The sequence below is a fragment of the Petaurus breviceps genome, unplaced genomic scaffold, assembly GCF_028583685.1.
Source record: "Petaurus breviceps papuanus isolate PSGF00001 unplaced genomic scaffold, PetGlider_PUasm1.0 100, whole genome shotgun sequence".
Taxonomy (NCBI): Eukaryota; Metazoa; Chordata; class Mammalia; order Diprotodontia; family Petauridae; genus Petaurus; species Petaurus breviceps.
Genome location: NW_027185573.1, coordinates 8,917,272 through 8,932,587, shown reverse-complemented (window position 1 = coordinate 8,932,587; position 15,316 = coordinate 8,917,272). Strand labels below are relative to the sequence as shown.

At 49.3% G+C, this 15,316-nt stretch overlaps 1 protein-coding gene across 5 annotated transcripts in view; it reads right to left on the bottom strand.

Moving 5' to 3' along the window:
• Positions 1 to 342: 342 nt before the first annotated feature.
• The window catches only part of LOC138176007 (serine/threonine-protein kinase ULK1-like), a 61,042-nt gene continuing 46,068 nt past the window's right edge, over positions 343 to 15,316 (bottom strand). For 4 of the 5 annotated variants that reach the window (XM_069106999.1, XM_069107606.1, XM_069108347.1 and 1 more), the window contains 11 exons: positions 14,607 to 14,869; positions 14,174 to 14,364; positions 12,995 to 13,104; positions 12,238 to 12,381; positions 10,183 to 10,227; positions 9,002 to 9,192; positions 6,971 to 7,149; positions 6,673 to 6,791; positions 5,307 to 5,464; positions 3,860 to 3,995; positions 343 to 3,185 (listed from right to left, as the gene is read on the bottom strand). In XM_069106999.1, the coding sequence (XP_068963100.1) occupies positions 3,130 to 3,185; positions 3,860 to 3,995; positions 5,307 to 5,464; positions 6,673 to 6,791; positions 6,971 to 7,149; positions 9,002 to 9,192; positions 10,183 to 10,227; positions 12,238 to 12,381; positions 12,995 to 13,104; positions 14,174 to 14,364; positions 14,607 to 14,869 (1,592 nt within the window). In that variant the 3' untranslated portion in view covers positions 343 to 3,129. The remainder of the gene's footprint in view (positions 3,186 to 3,859; positions 3,996 to 5,306; positions 5,465 to 6,672; positions 6,792 to 6,970; positions 7,150 to 9,001; positions 9,193 to 10,182; positions 10,228 to 12,237; positions 12,382 to 12,994; positions 13,105 to 14,173; positions 14,365 to 14,606; positions 14,870 to 15,316) is intronic. The other variant, XM_069062363.1, reaches the window with a different exon arrangement.

The window sequence follows — 15,316 nt, the reverse complement described above, 5'->3', positions numbered from 1 at the left end:
AATACTATTGTGTTATAAGAAATGAGCAGATGGACTTCATAATAGCCTGGAGAGACTTATACAAACTGATGCTTAGTGAGGAGAGCAGAACCAGGAGAACATTGTACACAATGTCTAAACTCTGTCTCAGTTTCCTTTACTGTAAAAAGGGGATAATCACTTACCTTTAGGACAAATATAAAGTGCTTTACATACCTTAAAGCAAGACAATCAGGAAAGAGGTAATAAGGACTTCAAGAATGGCCCTCTACATACTGTACCACTCAGCAGAGATGAAGGCTGGATATGTAGCATTTGATTAGTGTGAGAGGGTATTGGAGTCTTTAAAAAACACAAACCCTCAACAATTTCAAATCAGTTTATTTACTTAAATTGATATTACACAATTTAAAGAAAAAAAAGGGGGTGTCACACAAACAGAACCTTAAAAAAAACAACACATATCAGGCATTAATTACCGTGAAGAATAACCGGATGTCCTTTCCACGCAATCCTGAAGCTACGCATTCATTAGGCCAAGGGCTCTCAAAACCTGTTAAGACACTAGTAACACACAAACATGGCCACAGACACAACTCTGGAACATGGAGGATGTGCCAGCGACAATCCCCGAGGTGTTTCCCTGCTGAGGTCTGCATTCCATAATTGACTACAGAGCAGGATATGACTGATCAGCAGGGAAAGTGAATTAACACCCTACATGCAGTTAGGTGAAAATATCGCCAAAGTTATGGCAAAGGAAATAGCGCCCCTGCCCCCCATCTTAATTCCAAGCAGTGGCTAACAATTTCAAGTATTGAGAAAAAAAATATATGTGTGCACATACATATATGTGTATGTATATACACACCTATATGAATCTTACATATACATATATGTATGTATGTGTGTGTGTGTATATATATATATATATATAAAAATTTTGTAAACCACTTGTGGGGGAAGGCATGAGTCTACTGAATGGGGACTCTTGTGATACATTCAAGTAACGTGAAGCAGAGGTGGGAGATGGGTTCCAGGTTGACCAGCTCACATGGCTTTATCTTCTCAAGCACACAACAGGGCCCTGTACCTGAGTTGGGGACTCCCAGGAGCCACACCCCCACTGCCTTGACAATTTGTGGGCAAGTCTCCACTATATGCCCTAGATGGAGCTTCTCCAAGAAACTGGATTCATGGGTTGGGGAAGGCAGAAGATCCAGGCCATTACCACTGGATCCTTTTTAAGTGGCTGCCAAAGCCATGAGAGTTGATGGGCCCCATTGCAAGGTCTTGGTCAGTGAATTCATTCCTGGGATGCAGGGCAGGAACGTCCCCTCATTGAATGTTAGGGCCAAACATAGGCTTTAGGGAAGTTTCTTGCATATACAGTTTTTTAATGGCATAAAACATTCAAACTAAAACCCATATTCTGTCACGTCTGGGGAGTCACTAGTCACCCAATGAGAGTTTGCTTGGGAAAGAGGTGGTCTTTAACACCACTCCCTTCACACATACACCTCTGGTGGCCCTATGTTTGTCACTCCCTCAAGGGCTCACACAATACTGCTGCCAGGACCCTGTGTTCAGAGAAGACCTGAGAGGCCACTGAGCTCACACCAGATGGACACACGCCATTCACACACCCATGGCCAGTCAGGCCCCAGCGCCAATCACGCAAAGCACACGCCCAGTCATTCACCCATGGCGTCATCTTCGCTCCAAAGTCTCATCAGAAGAGAAACATTGAGCTTTCCCTCACACAATCACACAAGCACCCACACACACTCAGCCCCCACCCTTCCAAACAACAAAGAGAAAACCAAAACTCTTATATAAAGTTTTTTTTTTCTTTAAAAAGAAAAACACTTTTTTTTTTAGGTCTGAAGTGTGTGAGATTTTTCAGCATCTGTTCTGAAATTAGAAAGCCTGGAAGCTTTATATTCATACGGTCTGTCCTTAAAAGAACATTAAATTAAAAGGACTGTATCTCTTCTCTTGGAACAGGCAGGTCCCAAGCTGGCACAGTGTGGTGCACATCTGTTGTTTCCATTACAAGTACAGGATACAGTTCCATTAAATACACAACATACACACACTCACACACATATTTATATATATATATATGTACACGCTCGTAGTGCAATATAGTAACTGGGGGTGTGAAGGGAATAGAGGGAGAAGACAACAGTTTTTTCTAGCAGTCAGTATGGTTGCAGGGAACCTGGGAGGCATGATCAAAGGTCCTCCTCTCCAACCATGGTGTGTAAAGTGCTCCTTCTGATTCACAAAGCTAGTATGGGTTGGCTTAGGGGCTTTTTTTTTTTTTAATTTTATTTTAAAATTCCCCTAAAGTCAGGTTAAAAGCAAGAGATGACGTGCATTCTCATCTGGGCTCATTTGAGCATGTTGAGGATGAAGCCGCTGAGAATATGCACATTTTGGCGTCAAGAGATCCAGCACACAAAAAAATCATCCAAGTTCTTGAGGCGAGGAGTCGGTCTATTTTTTTGGTTCCCCACCCATCCTGGGTGGCTCCAGCCCTGGCCATCTGCAGGTTGCAAGTTTGCCACTGGAGCGCCAGGTGGGGGCAGAGCCATCTTAGAAAAGTGATTGACTGGCAGAAAGCATGGCGAGTGAGGAGGGGGAGGGTGGGGAGTAACTGGCCTGGTGTCAGGGTTTCATGCTTGGGGTTCCCTCCTTGTGTCCCAGTGTCCACTGCCTGCAACGGACGTAGCATTGGAGGGGCCCGACCCCTGGAAATGGTAAGAGTTAATTATGTAGCAGCTTGACTCTATTCAAAGGATAAGGGACAATGGGGACGGAAGTTCCGTGGTCTCCCCCAGGGAGAAAAACACTTCCCCTGTTTCTGGGTGTCTGAGCCAGCTGGGACTGACTGTAGGTACTTCTAATCTCCTTTGCTCTGTTCCTGGGAGAGAGGCAGAGGTCACAGGGCTCCAAAACCGGGGTGTGGATTCTTGGAGACAGATCCAATAGCCTTTGTCCCGACAAGTCTGTCTGGCTGAGACTGCAGACATGACGCAGCCCACACTGCTGCCAGGAACTGACCCACAGTTGGCGAGTGGGTGGATGGCTGTCCGGTGAAGCATAAAAGGCTGGTGGGTGGGCAAGAGGAACTGCATGGGGGGCTTAGGCACAAATGCCAGATAGCAGGGCTGAGAGTCTCCGCTCAATGCACATCTTGCCTGTGGTGGGAGGGGAAGAACAGAGAGTGAAGACTCTCTTACAACTGGGGAGGTTGAAGAAAAAAGGCAGGTGGGGGGGTTGGGGGACAAAGGGCATGTGGGAGATGTTTAATAACCACAGGGAATGAGGAGGGAAACTGAGGGCCCAAAGGGTCAGTCCTGGATAGCCCATTGTACTATGGTACATCTGTGGTTAGAGTGGGTGCCAAGATATAGCACAGGGGAAAAGAATGTTAGATGGCAGTCACTTACTACACCCTGGGACCTCAGGCAAGCCAGTTTCTTGGTCAGAGAGATTTTGTTCATTTGTACAAAGGGAAGTGAGAAGGAATGAATGACCTTAGATGCCCCTTCCAGATTTAATTATATGATCTATTCCAAGAAAGTGGGCAGGACTTGCCTGGCTTTCTCCTTCCTTTACCTCTGGCCATGGGCCTTTCCTTCCCCTCAGAGTTTGGAGATTGCCCTGGGAAGACAGAATGCCATAGTGGACATGGCACTGAACTTGAGAGTTGGGAAGACCTGGGTTCAAATCCTGCCTCACACTAAACCTCTCCAGGATAGTGTTCTCATCTCAGTCCCAAGTGGGGCTGGTGGGATCCCATGGCTCTCAGGGTTTGCCCATGTCATGCTTGGGGGAGCCTTGGTGTGCACCATGGTGCAGCTCAACTCACATTTGTTGATGTTCTCAATGTCCGCTTGTTCCGTAAGGATCTGCTGGAGGCCCTCCATGAGTAGTAAGGCCTTGTGGTAGCGCTGCACGCAGTCCTCACGGTGGTGGAACATCTCGTCCAGGGCCGCAGAGCGCACCTATGCAGGGAAGGGCAGGGGAGAGGTGAGGAACCAGGTGCCCAGATCTGTTCTCCACCAAACTGTTCCCCCTTCCCATCCCCTGCAAGTAGCCTTCTCAAACTTCCCTTCTGAAAATCCTGAAAACCTCTCCCTAAGATTCTTAAGTCCAGAACTGGAGCCAGGGTTTTTACTTTCATCTCACTGCCCCTATGAAGGTCATCTTCAAATCACATACACTGGAATAGGCTGCTGGACGGGGTGATCAAGCACAAGCTGGATGACCAGTATAGAGAGCGGACCTCTACCAATACAGGTCAATCAGCACCTTCTCTCCATCTTAAGAGCCTTAACTGCTTCTCACATCGTAGTTTTTTTATTTTGGAACTTCTAACATTAGTGTCAGAAATTCCTGGATAAGGAAATTCCCTCTACTGATGCAGTATCTTGAGAGTATCTTGAGAGAACTGCCTTGAGCTCTGGGAGTTATGGAACTTACCCAGGGTCCCTGTCCCTTTGACAGTGTATGTCAGAGGAGACACCTGAACCCCGCTCTTCCTGGCTATGAGGGGCAACTTTCCATTCATGCCTTTTAGGGCATGATGTCAAGGTATTCCCGTTCACCATGGACCACAAGCTCTAAGTGACTTAAAAGGATTCTATGAATGTACACCTGGGCTCTGGAGAAGGATCCCCTGGGTCCAACCCAAAACAAAGGGAGAAAAGTAAGGCAGTGAGGCAGAGTGGAGAGAATGACACATCTGGGAGCAGGGAAGTGATGTCCAAAACCAGCCTCCAACACATATGGGCTGAGACCCAGAGCAAACGGGGTAACTTCTCACTGCCCCAGGAGTCACTGATCTACATCAGGGGAAGGGTTTACACTTACACACACACACACACACACACACACACACACACACACAAAACCTACAGATACTAAAAGCAGGGTTGTGTGAGCTCATCCATTACACTGCCAGTTATTGAGGGTAGGGTTTGACACAGCCCCTGATATACTGTAGGAGTTTAATAAACATTTTTAAACTAAGAGTGAAATGAGACAATGCCCATGACGTCCTCTGCAACCATAAGTCTTAGAGGAGTTCTAAGCTGTGCTGACTTTAGGGATACTCTGCTGTATGTTACAGGGTCCACTGGCTCAAACACAAATCTGATGCCCTTGAAGGATGAGTCAGCCAGCCTCCCAGGGCCTCAGTTTCCACCTCCCCTTCTAGGACCCACAAGTACTGAAACCCCCTATCTCTCCCTTTGGTGTGGAGCCCGGCCAGGGCAGAAGCCTGTATTTCAGGTGCGGGAGGGAGCTCCCCATACCATCTGCACGGCATAGTTGAAGATCAACTTCTCGGCAGTGATGCTGTTGATTCGGTCCATAAGCCTCTGCTTATCCAGGAAGAATTTCTGCAGCTGAAGGTTCAGGCAATGGCAGGACGACACGCTGGACTTATAAAGCTCATTCAGTTTCCGTACGACTGCAGGGGAAGATGGAAAGAGTTGGCAAGGTCAGCCCAAGGCCCTGGATGGAGCACCTCCTTTCCGCTTCCCCTGAGAGGACCCCACCAGTTGGGGGACTGGAGCCTGTTCCACCTTGGTCACCACCCCCAAGCCCTCTGCCAGATGCCTACCCCGTGCTGCAGGAGGGAGGGAACATGGGCACAGGTGAGTGAATGTGTGAGCGTGAAGGTTTTAAATCAGCAAACCGTGCCCTGCCCTGGAGCAGAGAGCAGATTGGCAGGGGACTGTATGGTGTGATGGAGACACAGGAAATAGCCCAGACCCGGAGGCAGTGCCAGAAATGGGAAAAGCAGGATCCAGAGCCAGAGGGAGGACAGTGCAATGCACTGATTTCTCTCTTGCACCCAGAGCTGCAGAAATGGGCTCACCTTTGGCTTGAAAATTTGCACTCAAAAATTACACCCCATCAGACTGAGAATCACAGGAGATGTCGGACAGTTTCACTGAACTGCCCTTTGATCTTTTTTTATTTTGTTTGTTGTTATAAGGAATATCTCTCTTGATGAGGGGAGGAGGGCAAGGATATATTGTAAAAACGAAAAGGAGGGGGCTGGATGAGACTGGCCTCAGAGGCCCCTCTAAGGCTAAGATTCACACATGATTAACAGGGGCTATTGTTAGGCAGATGGAGGCACACACAGGACAACACCCAGCATCCCCAAAACTGTTGGTTCTGAGGAAGAAGAGCCACTCCTCCAGGATTCTTAGTCAGTCCTAAGAAGCAGCAGGGGGTATGATCATCTCAATCTACCTGGGCACACAAGGGAGTTTAGTGTGTACACACTTCTGGGCGGCTGCCCTTCCTCTGGGTGTTAAGGTCCCTGTTCACACACTTCTTCGTGGGTGTCCCACCTCAGACAAACTTACTAGCTGTGTCCCTAGGACTTAGTTTCCACATTTGAGATGTGAAAGGGTTGGATTTAGATGTCCTCTGAGGACCGTTCCAGCTCTATGTGTGACCCTGAGGGATGGTATCTCCCTGAGCCTCAGTTTCCCCATCTGTAACTGGAGGTGGTTGAACGCTGATATCTCTTCCAGTTTTCACCTACAGTCCTATAATTCTATGAATGTATGTGCCCCTCAGGTGATATGGGTGGGTCTGTGTGTGTCTATAATGTCTAATCCTTTCACCCCAGATGGGGGACAGGAGGAGACACAGTCTCACCTTGCTTGACAGTGGACGACAGGCAGAGTTTCCCAGCTTTGATCTGTTCGATGGCCGTCTGCAGGCCAGAGGAGAGCAGCTCAGCCACTTTCAGATATAACACCAGCTGTTCTGCATAACTGAAGAGAAAAGAATGAAAACACCAAGTAAGGCCAAGTTGCCTTCTGCCCAGATTGGGGGTGGGGTGGGGGGCCGGGGTTGGACATGTGTGAGAGAGAACAGCCTGCCCTGGGGGTATTTGGGTGGCCCTCAACCTGGCCTCCCTCTGCCCTGGTCTACGCCCACCAGGACCTCTGACCTCCACTCTCGGCTCAGCAGGCTGATCTGGTCAGCCACGATGCTCTCCTGCAGCTGGTACTCGGAGGCCATGGAGCCGCCCATCTCACTTGTGCTGCCCTTGGCCGCCGCCATCTCCATGACACAGTGGACAAAGGCCAGTGTGAATCGAAGGCTGCGGAGGATGTCTGTGTGCTCTTGCTGCAAGGAGAAAAGAGACACAACACAGGGCTCAGGAGTGGGGCTGGTTGGAGGAGGGGTGAAGAAGGACCCCACAGGGCCCAGAAACACCTCCATCCAGCACCTGCCTTCCTCGCCAGACATCTGTTTGCACCAACGCTGAAACACTATCCTTTATTGTACAGGGCCCCTTCTATAGCATCCATTCTGACTCACGATGCCATGGAAACCAAGAGGCGTTTGGCTTAAGCATGGCCCAGTGAGGAAACCAATGGAAATTCTGAGTACTCTCCTATCCAGAGAATGCTCTCCCTGCTCCCCTCTGCCTTCTGAAATTCCTTGCCTCCTTCAGGTCTAGGCTGAAGCATCACTTTCTTTTAATAGTACTTTTTTTTCCAATTACATGTTGAGAAAGTTTTCAACATTAACTTTTATAAGATCTTGAGTTCCAAACTTTTTTCTCCCTCCTCCCTAAGAGGGCAAGCAATCTGATATCGATCATACATGTACAATCATATTAAACATCCTAATTTCCACATTAGTCATGTTGTGAAAGAATCAGAACAAAAGGGGAAAACCACGAGAAAGAAAAAACAAAAAAGGTGAAAATACTATGAAGCATCACTTTCCACACGAAATCTTTCCCAATTCTCCCCTCCCAAACTAGAGTGTGTGTGTGTGTGTGTGTGTGTGTGTGTGTATTTTCTCATTCATTCCCTCCCCCACCCCAGAAAGTCAGTTCTTTGAAGACAGGCTTCACTGTGTCCCCAGAACATAACACAGGACTATCTTGTGTACATGTAGCTTTAGGGGATAGCACAATTCCTGCACACAGTAAATACTTAATACTTGATTCATTTCTCTCAGTGGAGGTGGGTTGGGGCAAGGCAAGTAAAGCTAGAGGAACAGGAAATGATTCTTTCAAGAGCAGAAGCTTCCTGCCCCCTCATTCTGGGTTATCCAGAATACAATCAGACCACTGAAGACTAGCTAGGCTTTTCCCTCCTGTTCTTTGCCTTCTAAATATGATAGATGAGAGTTAACATTATCCTAATTCCCATTTCTATAGCCCTTTATGACTTATAAAGCCTTTCTTCCCAAGAGACAAGTATATTATCATCTTCAGCTCTTTACCTATAGGGGAAACTGAGGCTCAGGCTACAGGATTGTCCTAAAGTGAGCCAGGCTCTGGGGATGGGAAAAAGTGGGCTGTGGGGCTGAAAGAATATAGGATAAAGACACCAAAAGAAATCAGCGGATTAGCCAAAGTATGGCAATCTGACACTCACACCTGTGAGGACTGGTCACCAAGGTCTACATGCCTTTCTCCAATTGCTACTGGGGAAGGATGACCTTGGGGAAGTCACTTGATCAGGGTTACATAGTAAATAACTGGGCTGGAGGCATTCACCACCCTTTCCCAAGGCCACAGAGGACAAGCTGAATGTACCTGGTTCTATCACTAACCCTCCTCTCTCACTTGTTAATGAAATAAGCAAGGGGCAGAGGGAAGAAATCTGGGCTCCTGGGGCTAGACAACTCCCAGATTTGTCCCAGACAAGCCTAGGAAGGCCTTCCTCTCATACTGGAAATTGCCCTTGGACCCCTTCTCTCACTCCCCTCCCCCCAAATACAGGATTAGACAGATCAGGCAGGATGGATAAAAATACTCTCTCCCTCCCAGGGAGAAAGCTGCTGGACAGGGAAGATGAGAATTTCGGGCACAATCTAGGCAGAGCAGCTTGTTCTAAATTAAGCATTTTCTCTCCCCCTCCCCCCTTTCTTTCTTCAAGGTGACTCATTCTCCCTCCTCGCCCACACCCACCCACTCACATGCAAGCTCTCAGGGCTAACCCATGGGTGTAGGCCTCACCTCCATGAGTGTCTCCTCGGGCAGATCAGGGGCCTCGAAGGTCACAGCCCCCTCCAGGTTGGCAGTGATGGGATTGGTGAACCCGTAGCAACGCAGATTGGCCGAGGCCTCTGCCGCCTCTCCTCCCATGCCAGGGATCAGGTGGCGACCACTGAAGGAGCCTCCCGAGCTCTGGGAACTGGAGGAGCCCACTGGTGGAGAGAGGAGGGAGTCCAGGGTGAGGACCCCAGAGATGCCCACTGGTATTCCTAAACCCACCCTGCCAGGCACAGAGAAACTGGGTCATAGGGCTGTCCTCCTAAAGCAAAGCTCTGGAGACAGGGGAAGAGCTGGGCTGCGGGGCTGAAAGAAATCAGGCAGGGCTAGCCAGAGTATGGGAATCTAACACTCACATACCTGCAGGGGTTGGACACCAAGTCTACCCTGCTTCCTAGGGGAGTCTGAGGAGCCAGGGAAGGATGGGAACCACAAACCTTGCTTGTATATATACCTACTTACTCCCTACTACCCACAATGTCCCACAATGCCAGCCTGTTCCCCTGCCCGTTGATTTCGTTAGCAGCTGAAGAGGGCTTGGGAAGAAGTTATTGCCCTGCAGGGAGACATGGTGTCCTGGCAGAGGAAGCCTTATATCATTCTGGGGGAACACATGCCTTTAAATGTCCCTGCTCTGCTTCTCCCTATCCCTCTGTCCTAGTGAAGATTCTAGGGGACCCCCCACAAGTTTCCCATGGGAAGTCCCCTAATATGCCCCACAATCCTCCCACCCCTACTCCTGGCCATCCTACCATGCTTTTGCCCCTAGGGGAGATGTGGGAATGCACAGAAGGATGGGGCAGAGAGTTCAAAGTTCTCTGGGAAAAGTCCCAACCCTTCCCTTCCCATCTCCCTTGCCAAATGCCTTTTTATCTCTTCTTTCCTGGTCCTTCTTTCTTTATCCCTCTTTCCTTGCTCCCCCTTCCTGCGTGGGAGCTAGGGCCACGGTACAATATTCCACAACGTTCTACATTTTTCCTGGGACCATGCGGAGGTTGTTGGAAGTGGGGGGAGAAGAGTTCTAGGGTGCCAGCCTGCAGGGAGAGAAGTCTGCCACTGCTTCAGGTACAGACTCGTGCCTCGCCTGGCATGTCTGGGCATCAGCAGGGCAGGTAAAGAGACAGCTACTTATTCTGTGGACTCACGGAGGGTATCTGCATGTGTGTGAAGGAGAGGCAGCCAACGGGGACCTAGGAGAACAATACATTCCCAGAGGGGAGATGGAGGTTAACCCACAGAACTCAAAGGGCATGAAAGAGAGGCAAGGCGAGGTGGAGAAGCCCCTTCTCCCAAAGGCACAGATCAAGATCTGGAGCCTGCCAGCAGTGACACCAGCCAGAGAGGAGTTGCTGTCCCAGAGAGAGAGCAAGAGGCCAGAACATGGAACGGACCTTGCTGGGATCACAAAAGCTCAGACCCGCTCAGAACCAGCACCAGACCTGGTGTGGGGCCCATTCCACGTAACCAAGAATGTGTCAGAGAGACTGTCTCCTTAAGGCCCTTTTCATAAGAAGCAGTTAATGATAATGGCCCTGTGGATGGAGAGCAGGCTTTCCAGTCAGGAACACCTTCTGGATTCAAGTCCATTCTTTTTTCTTTCTTTTTAAAAAGTGCTTTCAGGTTCTTGAGACACACAGATGCATTTGTCCTCACAACGATCCTGGGAGGTAGGGATTGTAATATACCTCCATTTCACAGATGAGGAAACTGAGGCAGACATACAAGCATAAATCTAGAGCTGAAAGGGCCCTTAGAGGCTTTCTAGCACAAAACTCCCATTTTATACATAAAGAAACAGGCTGAACTTGGAATCAGGCCTTCCTAAATCCTGGTCACTGCCTTTGGGTTCTTTACAGAGTGAGTCTAGGGGTCACGGGGATGGGTCCCTAATCCATGATCCAAAACACCAAAAGTTAGTTTCAAGTAGAAAAATGAGTGATCAGATGAGAGTCTGAGCCAGCATTTAAAATGGGGCTTAACAACCTGTCACGGTCCCTTATAGGGACATCCCCACCCTGAGGAAACCCCAAATTCAGTAATTCTACTAGATTCTTAGAATTGAATATTAGTATTCTTTAGTATTGCAATCTACTAGATTCCAATACTAAATTCTACCAGACCCTTTTAAAGGGTCATTTCCAAAGTTTCAGGGGCTTTCCTTACAGCCACTGTATCAAGCTGTATTTTCTATGTTCAAACCTAGGTTTGATTAAGTGTAAACTCTCTCAATGTAACTGGGACTGGGAAGGAGGAGGGGAAGGTTGAAGGAAGGGTAAATCCCAACTCCCTTTTTTGTACCCCTTAAATTTAAGGCCATGTTTAGTGTACAGTAGACTCTTAATAAATGCTTGTTGGATGGTTCTAAAGAAAGCCAGCAGCTCCTGGGATGGGAATCTAGAGGCCTGGCTTCCATCTCTTTGGAAATTTGATTTACCCACTCAGGAAACAGAGATGACAATCCTTTGGTCTCCATTTAACCTCCTAGAGCTGGGGTCACCAATCAAGACCTTAGATTCTTAGACATTCGGCCACCCCCATTCTGGAGACCCCTCCTTTACATCGAGGCCCCATCATGTATTCTATGGGCCATTATCGGCCAGCCTCAGGGCTCTATCTCCCACCACCTCCCTCACCTCTGCTTCCAGGAATCAAATGAGATGTTTGTAAAGTGCTTAGTGTGGTGCTACTTTATACAGCCCTACTGTATGCAGTAGGAGCTTAATAAATGCCTGTTTCCTCCCTTCAAGGCTGGGCTCAAGGCACACTCCTCTAGGAAGCCTTTTCAAATTTCATGCCTTTGCCTATCTCTTTCCATGCTATAAACCCCACAGCAGACCATAAACTCTCTGAGGGCAGGGATTACTTTTCTGGTTTGTTGTTCTGTCTAACAGGCACCAAAAACTCATACACCTAGAGCTTGAAGCAACCCTAATTTTTTACAGATGAAGGCTTGTGAGGCCCATGGCTCGACCAAGGTCCCACACGGCACAGAGGTGGGAACCCCAAGCAAGGTCCCACAAGCCACAGGTGGGAACCCCAAGCAAGGTCCCACAAGCCACAGAGGTGGGGACTGGATGTGCACCAGCTAGAGTGAGCCTAGGGCCTCAGGCTGGAGCATCTACAAAATGGCAGAGGTTGCAGCAGCCCCAGAAGAACCCAAAGCCAGAGATGTCAGAGAGGGCTGCAGAGAGCACCCTTACCTGAGAACATCCGGGTCCGAGGGATCTGGGGTGGGGTCGTGCCACTGGGAGGGGAGCCCACAGTGAATATCACAGGGGAGGGGCTGGTGGAGCCCCCAGCCCTAGCCCCCGGAAGCAGGTTCCCTCCATATCCAGCGGAGGGAGCTAGGGAGAGAGGAGAAATACAGGTCGGTAAAGACCAGGTCCCTGAGCAATGTCAGCCACAGACTTATAATACCCCCTCCCTGGTTGAGCGACTTCTTGAATAACTAAGTCTAAAAGTCTCTCTCCTGAAGGAACTAAATAAACTCTTCTTCTCTGACTAACCTTCATCTCTTTCAAAACCCCACTCAGGACTTACTTCTTTCAAGAAGTATGAGCTCCACCCCACTATTAGATATCTCTGACATGTGAGGTTGACCATCTGCCTCAGTTTCCCCTCTCCCTGGGATCAGACTTCAGAGGAAAGTGAGGCCCATGACACATGCCCAACAGTCACACAGAACTGGAGCTAAATGGGATAGACCCTAGAGGCTTTCCCTCATTTTACACATGAGGAAACTGAGGGCTGTAGAGGATTAGAGATGCAGCCCAGGTCCCACAGGTAACATCAGACCACATGATCAGATCTAGAGCTGAAAGGGGCCTCTCATTGTAGAGGGCAAGTGATTTCAGACCTCATCTTCCTTCCACTGTACTCTGCTGCCTCTTGGAGGCCCCCCCGGACCTCTCTGATTCTCATATACAGTTTAGGCAGCCCCCGTTCAGCCCTCCTCACCGATCTCCATGGGCTTCTCCTGAAGGCTTTCACTGCTCCCCGTATCAGGGGCCTGGGACCCAAATGCAGCTTTGAGGAGCAGGTCAGTGAGACGGCCAGTGCTGAGGGACCTGTGGGGATGGGCACCCAGGGCTCAGAGCTTGGCAGGGAAAGCAACCCAGGGGACAGAGAGCCAGGGACCATGCCAGAAGAGTATCAGGTTATTTCAGTCCCTCTAATATCACCCTGGTTATTCATCTCGATATGGGCTAGCCCCAGCATCAGGGCAGAGGTCTCTAATATCAGGGCAAGGAACCCCAGAAGGTCCTGAGATCCACACCAAGCTAGATTTTTCCACTGTCTCTTTCAACCTCTCCACAGAGACCTGGTATTTTTCTGTAACTGCCCCTGGCCTAGCCTTCCACAAGCCCCTTCCTCTACCAACTCAGAAGTCTGCTGTGTATTTAAATGACTACTCTGGGTCACAATAACTACTCCCATCAAAGAATACCTCCCCTGTTCTCCCTTCCCTAACTTCAACTTCTAATTAATCTACAGCACACACCACTTGCTACCTAACCATATACTTTCCTGTACTGGTTCAACATTTAGGTCTCACCTAGATCCCTGACCTCTCCTCAGCACTTAGAACAGGGTACATGCCTATGCCTCACACATAGTACATGCCTATGACTCTGAGCTCTCCACTAATCATACATTGAGAAGGTTCCTTAAGAAAGCCTAAAATCTAACCACCTTGTTCTACAGATGGAGAAACTGAGACCCAGAAGGGAATTGAACAGGACCTTATTAAGGCCACCTAGTCCAACCTTTGTCTCATCTTACAAATGAGGAAACACCCAGAAGAGGAAAGTCCCACAGCCCATTAGTGGCAGAATCAAGGCTAGAATTCAAGGCTAGTTTGTGGGCTCTGATATACCAGGGCTGAGCACCTGATAAGTGGTAATGGCCTAATGGGAATGGTTTCATAAGGGAGAAGTTAAATACGACATGTATTTGGACATTTGGACAGATATCTGTCCAAAGAAGGAGGAATTCAGAGACAAAGGGTGAAATCTGTCACAGATACAGGATTGCCACCCCCTATCCCAAACCCAGTCACAGGGCTACCAGGGCCTTCCCTAGCCAAGGCCTGACTAGGGATGGCGCTCTAGTTTCTCCCTTCCACAACTCCCATACCTGCCAAAGGGTCCCTTGATGTCTTCCACAGGCCTCAAGCCCAGGTTGGGTGGGCTCTGGAAGTGGCCCATCTCTCGGAGGTCAGGCAGAGTCCTATTCCGTGTGGGTGTCACCACTACCCCTTGATGGGCCAGGAGAGCGAGCAGGTTCTGGGAACTTGGTGTCTTGGGGAACTCAAAAGCTGGTACAGCCTAGATGTGGACATGGCAATGTTTTGTTGAGGATCTTTCCATCACTGTCTTCTAATTCCTCTTCCCAACCATCACTGCCCTGTCACTCTGAAACTCCAGCCTCCACTTTGTCTCCCCACCCCAACCCCCCCACCCCCCGCCTCCACCGCCATCTGCTAAGGGGCTTCCCGACTTTATCATCCAATTACATCCTTCCCCAAGTCCAAGATCCAGCCTCAGACTGCCCCCAAACATCTGGTTACCTTGGTGGGAGAGCCCATGATAGGGGGCAGGGGGTTCCGCTGCATGAAGTCGGGCAGCTTCGGGGATGCCCTGAGGGTCCGGCAGGGCTGCAGCCCATAGTGCTGTTGGGGAGGACTGGCCTGGGGGTAAGCAAAGGGGGCCACCAAAGGTTCTGTGGGAGGCTTGGGCAGTTTGGGCCTCACCACGTGCAGGTCAGAGAGGTTGGGAGCGCTGTGCAGACGGCAGCCCAGGCCCCTGGGAGAATGTTCTGGAAGAGAAGTACCTGAGGGAGAGAAAAGTATAGCTTCAGCCTCCTTCTGCAGGAAGGACCACTTCCCCAAGAAGCCTTTCTTGGCTAAACTCATTCTAACTCTAATCTCTCCTTCATTCCTTGGTATGGCTGGGGAAGACCCCTACCCTCCAACCCCCCCACTGCAAAAGAATCCAGAATCCTAAGACCTGAAGCAGAGCAGTGCTTACTAGCTAGGAGACCTTGGGCCTCAGTTTCTGAATCTGCAAAAATGAGAAGGAAAGTTAAGATCCACAGATGGCAGGGTCACAATTCAGTAAAACCTTGCAGGTCAGAGAGCTGGGCTGAAATATAAGAGCCAACTTCACAAAGTACGCAGGGCAGGGCCAAGGGGCAATGGACTTGAAAAATGTTTGGGGTAAGTAAGAAAGTTGATGCAACCTTGGACTGCATCATCAGGTGGGTCAAGTGATAAGGAAA